Below are 7,795 nucleotides of genomic sequence, written 5' to 3' on the forward strand. Positions count from 1 at the left end.
ACAAAAAAAAAAAAAAAAAAAAAAGTTTACGAAGACCGAGCATATATAGGATTGATTTTGAACTCATTAAAATCACTTATGTCTTGTTCAAAATCACTTCAAAACACATCTATAAGTATTCCAAATTAATTTTTAATGGCATGAAAAATAGTTAAAAGTAAATGATATCTTTGAAAGTGATTTTGAACCTGACTAAAGTGATTTTAACCATGTAAAAATCACTCCCAACCATGTCCTACACTTATATCGACAAGAAAACAAACAAAGACGATAACGAAAACCCTATTTATTTTCTTAACTCAAAAGAACATATAAATGCAAGTCAACTTTCAAGAAATGAAATCACTAACTTAGAAAAACAATTGCATCATTAACAACCATGTAACATCAACACTTCATTGTAATCAATAAATCAAGACCTTTATTCATAATTGTTCTTTAATGTTGACATTCTCTCACAAGGGATGATATGAGAAACGCCTTTGTCCTAAAAGCTGGCTCTAGACATTAAAATGCTACCAACACTTCTTGTTCTTTATGAAGTAACAACAAGATAGCTAGCCAATGATTCCCATCTCTTTCATATTGATACAAAACCTTGGATTTGTGTTTCAATCAACACTAGCTCACAGTGTCCTAAACCATTAGACAAAGAACTCAAACTACTCCAAAAAGTCAAAACCATTAAATTCAACAACCCTTCTAGGTTAAAAACTTAGGCCTAATCTAAATAGCCGACCCAAAGCCTTAAAACTCTACAAAACTCCCATAAAATCTCCATCGATACCCACTAAATACAAATACAATTCAATAAACCCCAAAACCTTAATCCCGTGAGTTCATCCTCCATTAACTCGAAGCAGAACAGAGAGACCCCAAATAAGTAGTTGAAGATTGGATTCAAAAGAGGACAGAAAATTACCTGAGTTATTGAGCTGACTGATCGGAATCCGACCGTCGAATCGAAGATCTGAAAACCCCTCAGCTCTAAAGAATTGGTAAATTCCGAGATCTAAGTTGAAGAAGACGACCATTCCATAAAGAACCCACAAAATCTAAGTCGGATTAAAGAAAATGAAGGCTCAAATTTGAAAAAGCGAAACGACCCTTTTTCGTTCCTTGGTTCACAAATCGAAAGAAACTGATATATCGAGCTCCTTCGATTTTAGTTTCTCCACTCTCTCTCTAAAACTTGTGTTTATAAAAACGGTGCTGCGAGAGAGAGAGAGAGAGAGTGGTGGACGCAGTCCTCGTTTAGGAGGGCCTATGACACCTTCCAATCACAAACATTTCCGGGCCGGCGTTTCTCGTTAAATTTTGACTAAAAAGTTTTTGGGTCTTTCTTCTTATTTCTAATTGGACAGAGTTGGTCGGAGCGTGTAATTCCACGCTCGATATGAGAGAGTGGTGGGTGATTTATTATTCTAAATCAGTTGCTGAGTTATTACGTTGACTTTTAACGATCATTTGAACGGAACACGGCGGAATTAGCTTTCTATCTCCACGAGTTGCCTCATGGTCGCCGCTGTCGGCAGCCAAATTGTTTTGATCAATTTTCACTATTTATTATGTAATTTTTAAATTAATCTTTTTAAAAAATTTAATTCTACCTTTTTAATGGGTGAAAAATTATTTATATATATATATATGTATAGCGCATATATATAGTCTCGTAAGTCCTTTTTCAAGACTGGTTTAATACTCTCCTTTTATCAACTACTACAATCATAATCATTTGATTAGAAGTCAAACACCTTATCCATTAGGCCACAAACACTATTGGTCATATCTCACCACATTAATTGTATTATTAGTGGCTTCTCTTTCCTTTTCATTTTCTTACCTAATATCATATTAATTTAACAAGAGAAGTAAAAGCTTTTGGTAACGGTTTGTGTTTAAATAGTTTTAATTTGTGCCTTTTCTCGAGGGTCGATATGAGTTTTGGTGTAACAATATCAGCGACATCTTTTCAATTATTAGGCTCAGCTTTACTTAGAGAAATAAAAGTCTTTTCATTGGTTTGACATGGAGAAAAACAAGTTCATCAATACTTCTATCACCTAATGTGCGTGAACACGTCACTAGTACATAATTCAAACACTCCCCTAATTATTTTCATAGGCATCTAGCTCATGTTCTTATTTAGTTTTATAAAATAAAATCTTATCTGGAACTACCGGGAGTCAATTGTCATTCTATACATAACTTTTCTTACATTGTAAATTATAGATCTCTTCTCTTTAATTTGCTAATATGTGATGTCGAAACAGGAATGAACAAACTGGGTTTTGACTCAATGCAAACGTTGACCTCAAAAAGAAAAAAGATACCTAAAAAACACAACGGTTGAAAAATGGACTCAACCAAAGAAAAAGATAATCAATTTTTTGCATTTCGGTGATTTTAGCTTGAATGAAACGAAGGAGAGAGGTCTTATGTTGAAAGTGAATAATATCGTACCATTGTGAAAGGGTTTGTGATTTCTAACAAAATCATGAAGAAGTGATCCCGAATCATTATCGAGTGCATCCTCGTTGTAAACAATACAAATGTCAATATATTTTCACTTCCTGTTAAGTGGCACCATCGGACTGCCACTTCATGCAATCACAATGTGATAAACTCTACTACAAATGAAGGCCCCCACCATTGATTCCTTCTTCTACATAAGCTATGTGAGGTTCGCTCTCTGTTGCATGCACCTAAAGCTCAACAACACCCCTTATTGCCTTCTTCTCTAAGGTTTGCTTCACCTTTCATTTCTTCTCCATTACTCTCTCTGAAGTTTCTTTTTCATTCCCATGACCTTTCCTTTTTTTAATACTATCAATTTCTCTCTCTTTCCATCTTCCGACATATTTGAGTGTGATTTTGAAACGGTTAAAATTGTTTTTGTCAGGTTTAACCCAAATGTTGTGTAGAACCGACATGTTTTATAGTAACTTCATAATGATGTAAACTGCTTTTTTTTAGGTTTAAACTTGCAATAAGATATTATTTTTATGGCATAAAAAATCACGTTTGAATTGATTTGGAATAAAACCATTTTAAAATCACTCTCAAACGTACCAAAAACAAAGTCAAAAGAAAATTTATTTCGAGCGTTCAAAGACGAACATGTATATTTTTGCAGGAAACTTAGAGGAAATCTTGTTTGAGAAAGAAGAAGACGATAATAATGGTGGGTGAGGTGGCAATGGAGAAGAATAAGAAAGTAAGGAGAGAGAACAAATTTGAAAGAAGCCATTTTGATGTGTTGGGAATTTGCTGTTCTTCAGAAGTCCCTCTCGTTGAAAACATCCTCAAACCCCTCGAAGGAATCAAACAAATCTCTGTTATTGTCCCAACAAGAACTCTCATTGTCGTTCATGATTCCCTCCTCGTTTCTCAGCTTCAAATCGGTATTCTTCTTTCCTTTGATAATATATATTTTAATAAGTTGAACTCTCTTCAAATTGGTTTATTAAATAATTCATTTAAGTTTAACTTTTTAATTTATTTCATAGAAATCTCTAACATAAAAAATGTTTAGAAAGTCCGATCGAAACCTATCAACGATAGACTTATATCACTGATCGAGATCGTTTGTTATCGAACTTGATAGTGAAAGCACTAAATGAAGCAAGATTGGAGGCAAATGTACAAGTAAATGGAAAGGGAATTAGCAAGAAGAAATGGCCAAGTCCTTTTGCAATAGCCAGTGGGTTGCTTCTAACAGCATCCTTTTTGAAGTATGTCTACCACCCATTGCGGTGGCTGGCCATCGCTGCGGTCGCCGCCGGCATCTTTCCCATTCTCCTAAAAGCCATTTCCGCCGTTCGCCATCTCAGGATCGATGCCAACATTCTTGCCATTGTTGCTGGTAAAGTTTCGTTCTTGGGCGTTGGTCAAAATTAAGATCGAAAAGTCAAGTTTATGTTTGATATGTGTATGAACTTTGTTGTATTACGGTAGTGGTGGGGACAATTAGTATGAATGACTACATGGAAGCTGGGAGCATAGTGTTTTTGTTTTCCATTGCTGAATGGCTGGAGTCAAGAGCAAGCCACAAGGTTAGCAAAACAATGATTATGAATTCAAAATGGGTTTAGTTTAAAGTGAATTGTGTTAATGAAAAAGTTGAATTGAATTAGGCCAATGCTGCAATGTCCTCGCTCATGAGCCTGGCCCCTCAAAAGGCCATCATAGCTGAAACTGGAGAGGTTGTGGCGGTAAAAGAGGTGGAATTGAAGAGTGTGTTGGCAGTGAAGGGTGGTGAAGTTATTCCCATTGATGGCATTGTTGTGGATGGAAAATGTGATGTTGATGAGAAAACTTTGACTGGAGAAACTTTCCCAGTTCCCAAACTTAAAGATTCTCTCGTTTGGGCTGGTACCATCAACTTAAATGGTATTATATCTCCTTTACGTCTGTACTTTCGGTTACAATTTTGAACGATATTCCTTCTCTTTTAGGTCATCCATTGATTCTTTTGTAGGTTATATTAGTGTTCAAACCACTGTTGTTGCTGAAGACTGCGTGGTCGCAAAAATGGCTGAGTTTGTAGAAGAAGCTCAAAACAACAAATCAAAAACTCAGAGATTCATTGATGAATGTGCCAAATATTACACTCCAGGTACCCCTTACACATCTTATCCCAAAACCATCACTTTGGAATTCAAGCTCAAAAACACAGCATGTTTTTGTATGCAGCTGTCGTTGTCATATCAGCTTGTGTAGCAGCCATTCCAGCTGCATTCAGAGTTCACAATCTCAGCCATTGGTTTCACTTAGCTCTGGTGGTCTTGGTGAGTGCATGTCCCTGTGCCCTTATCCTCTCCACCCCGGTCGCCGCCTTCTGCGCCCTCACGAAGGCCGCCATGGCCGGTGTTCTCATCAAAGGCAGCGACCACCTTGAAGTTCTTGCAAAGATTAAGGTTGTAGCCTTCGACAAGACTGGCACAATCACCAGAGGTGAATTTGTTGTAACAAATTTTCAAGCTCTACGAGATGATATCAACTTCCACACCTTACTTCATTGGTAATTGCCCAAAAAACGTGTCACCCAATTCCCTAATACATTGAAATTTTCATTTTATTGATTCAAGTGTTTATGTTTAAATAAGGGTTTCAAGCATTGAGAGCAAATCAAGCCATCCAATGGCAGCTGCCCTTGTCAACCATGCAAAGCTGCTTTCTATTGATATTAAACCTGAAAAAGTTGAGGAATTTGAGAACTTTCCAGGAGAAGGTGTTCGTGGGAAGATTGATGGGAAGGATATTTACATTGGAAGTACAAAAATTGCTGCCCGAGCTGGCTGCTCGTCAGGTTTATGATCAAACCTTCTTTTATCACCAAACATGTTTTCAGTTACGAATCACGACCCTCCACAATAGTATGATATTGTCTACTTTGAACTTATACTCCCATCGAAAAAAAAGTCTCCCCTAAGGCCTATAGAGCCCTAGAACAACCTCCCTTTAATTGAGGCTCGACTCCTTCTCTAGAGTCCTCAAACAAAGTACACCCTTTTTCGACACTTGAGGATTCTATTGACATGAATAAGTTAAGGGCATAACTCTAATATCATGTCTGTAATCACGACCCTCCACAATGGTGTGATGTTGTTCACTTTGAGCATATGCTCTCATGGCTTTGTTCTGGGTTTCCTTAAAAGACTTCATACCAATGAAGATGTATTCCTCACTTATAAATCTATGATCATTTCCTAAATTAGTCAACTTGAGACTCCTTCCCAAAAAAGTATACTATAGAGTCTCCTCTGGAGCCCTTGAACAACCTCCCCTTAATCGATGCTCGACTCTTTCTCTGGAGTCCTCGAACAAAGTACACCCTTTGTTTGACACTTGAGTCACTTTTGATTACACCTTCGAGGCTAGCAACTTATTTGTTCGACACTTGAGAATTCTATTGACATAGCTAAATTAAGGACATAGCTCTAGGAATCACAACCCTCCATAATAGTATGATACTGTTACTTTGGACATAAGCTCTCTTGGGTTTGCTTTACGCTTCCAAAACTTAATATAAACTTAATTTCTTCAGCTATGAAGTTAGACGAGGAAATGAAACAAGGACAAACCCTTGGATATGTATTTTGTGGGGAGATGGCTGTCGGAGCCTTTGGTCTTTCGGATTCTTGTCGGTCAGGAGCTAAAGAAGCCATGGAGCAGCTCAAGAGTCTTGGCATTAAAACAGCTATGCTCACTGGGGACTGTAGTGCAGCCGCCATGCACGCCCAACAACAGGTTTTTTTTGTTCATATTTTTGTTAAGTGAAATTTGAATCATTCAACGTTCATAAGGATGAGTTGTTTGCAGCTGGAGAACGCGGTTGATGTAATCCATTCAGAGCTTCTTCCAAAGGAGAAAGCAAATATGATAAAAGAATTCAAAAGGGATTATGGAGCAACCGCCATGGTTGGCGATGGCTTAAATGATACCCCAGCATTAGCCACAGCTGATATTGGCATATCAATGGGCATTTCTGGTTCACCTCTCGCTACTCAAACTGGGAATGTCATCTTAATGTCAAATGACATCACAAAAATCCCACAAGCCATCAAGCTAGCTAGGAAATCTCATGCAAAAGTTGTTCAAAATGTCATTTTGTCAATCACTACCAAGATTGCAATCCTTGGCTTGGCCATCGCCGGACATCCGCTCGTTTGGGCGGCCGTTCTCGCCGATGTCGGTACCTGCCTATTGGTCATCTTGAACAGCATGCTTCTCTTGAGAGGAAGTGATCATAAACATGGGAACAAATGTTGCAAATCTTCCAAGCTATGCTCGACAAAACATGGACGATGTGATGGTAGTAACACTCGACCGTCTCATCATCATCATCACGGTCATCATCACCATAGTCATCGATGTCATGTCGTTGATGATAAATCGCCTAGTCGAGATAATCACAACAGAGATTGTGGGGATAAATTTCATCACAATGATTCAAATCAATGTGAGAAAAACCCACATGAGAAAGAGAACAATGGGAATTGTTCAACGAAAGTGGACGAACCCAATTGTAATTGCCACTCACATCATCATGTAGCTATTGACATTCATGAAGGTACGGACTGTGAGAGAGTAGAGAAGAAATAAGAAGTTTCTTACGAGGAAGTAATGATTGGTGAGTATGATTGGAGTGAGAATATGATATGAAATAAGGCGCCTTAGCCAAAGATTTCGAGGTAGACAACAAAGAGATATTTTATCATATTTTTCCGTTCGTATGACTTTCTTGTCTTTAGATTTGAATGTTAGAGTCATTCAAATTAACGACAAGGATGAAATTGACCAATGATGTGGGTGACATGGTACAAAAATGAAAAAGTTGTGGTTAGAGAATTAAAGTCGAGTAAGCTTGTCTCCTCTCAAGGAGGTTAGAGCATGCAGCTAAAGGAGAAAAGGCTAAAATTTGTGATTTTTCAGTGTTAATGTCTTAATAAGATTTTGTAGTAACTGAAGGGAATCAACTATTCATGTATACATCTTTTCTTTTGGCTATTTTAAGACCCCAATAATAAGTAGGATTCTTTCTCATCACAATAGATGTTGTCTTTTTTGGGTTTTCTTTTGTCAACCGTCTTTTTTTTTTTTTTTTGCTTCTTCATAAATATGACCGGAATAATAAGTGGGAATCTGTGAGCTTTTCCTTCCCATAGTGGATGTTGTCTTCTTTAGATTTTGGATTTTTCTCGTTAAGAGTTTGAAAACTGAAAATGAGAAATTAAGAGCTTATTTGGTAATTGTTATTTTATTACCATAATAATAAGTATGACTCTTTTTC

General features: G+C 37.2%; 2 protein-coding genes across 2 annotated transcripts in view; one reads left to right on the plus strand and one right to left on the minus strand.

The window, feature by feature from the left end:
- Positions 1 to 1,318, minus strand: part of LOC111491719 — a 6,493-nt gene extending 5,175 nt beyond the window's left edge. Inside the window, exon 1 of the mRNA XM_023140719.1 lies at positions 923 to 1,318. The gene's annotated coding sequence lies outside the window, so the exon portion shown is untranslated. The remainder of the gene's footprint in view (positions 1 to 922) is intronic.
- Positions 1,319 to 2,663: 1,345 nt separating this feature from the next.
- Positions 2,664 to 7,207, plus strand: LOC111492308 (putative inactive cadmium/zinc-transporting ATPase HMA3). Its single transcript, XM_023141604.1, has 10 exons — positions 2,664 to 2,745; positions 3,137 to 3,404; positions 3,608 to 3,865; positions 3,958 to 4,055; positions 4,137 to 4,392; positions 4,481 to 4,618; positions 4,696 to 5,023; positions 5,109 to 5,311; positions 6,050 to 6,252; positions 6,325 to 7,207. The coding sequence occupies exons 2-10, from the start codon at positions 3,182 to 3,184 to the stop codon at positions 7,105 to 7,107; spliced, it is 2,490 nt and encodes an 829-aa protein (XP_022997372.1). The 5' UTR covers positions 2,664 to 2,745; positions 3,137 to 3,181; the 3' UTR covers positions 7,108 to 7,207.
- Positions 7,208 to 7,795: the final 588 nt, after the last annotated feature.

Source organism: Cucurbita maxima, unplaced genomic scaffold (assembly GCF_002738345.1).
Source record: "Cucurbita maxima cultivar Rimu unplaced genomic scaffold, Cmax_1.0 Cma_Scf00017, whole genome shotgun sequence".
In the NCBI taxonomy this organism is placed as follows: domain Eukaryota; kingdom Viridiplantae; phylum Streptophyta; class Magnoliopsida; order Cucurbitales; family Cucurbitaceae; genus Cucurbita; species Cucurbita maxima.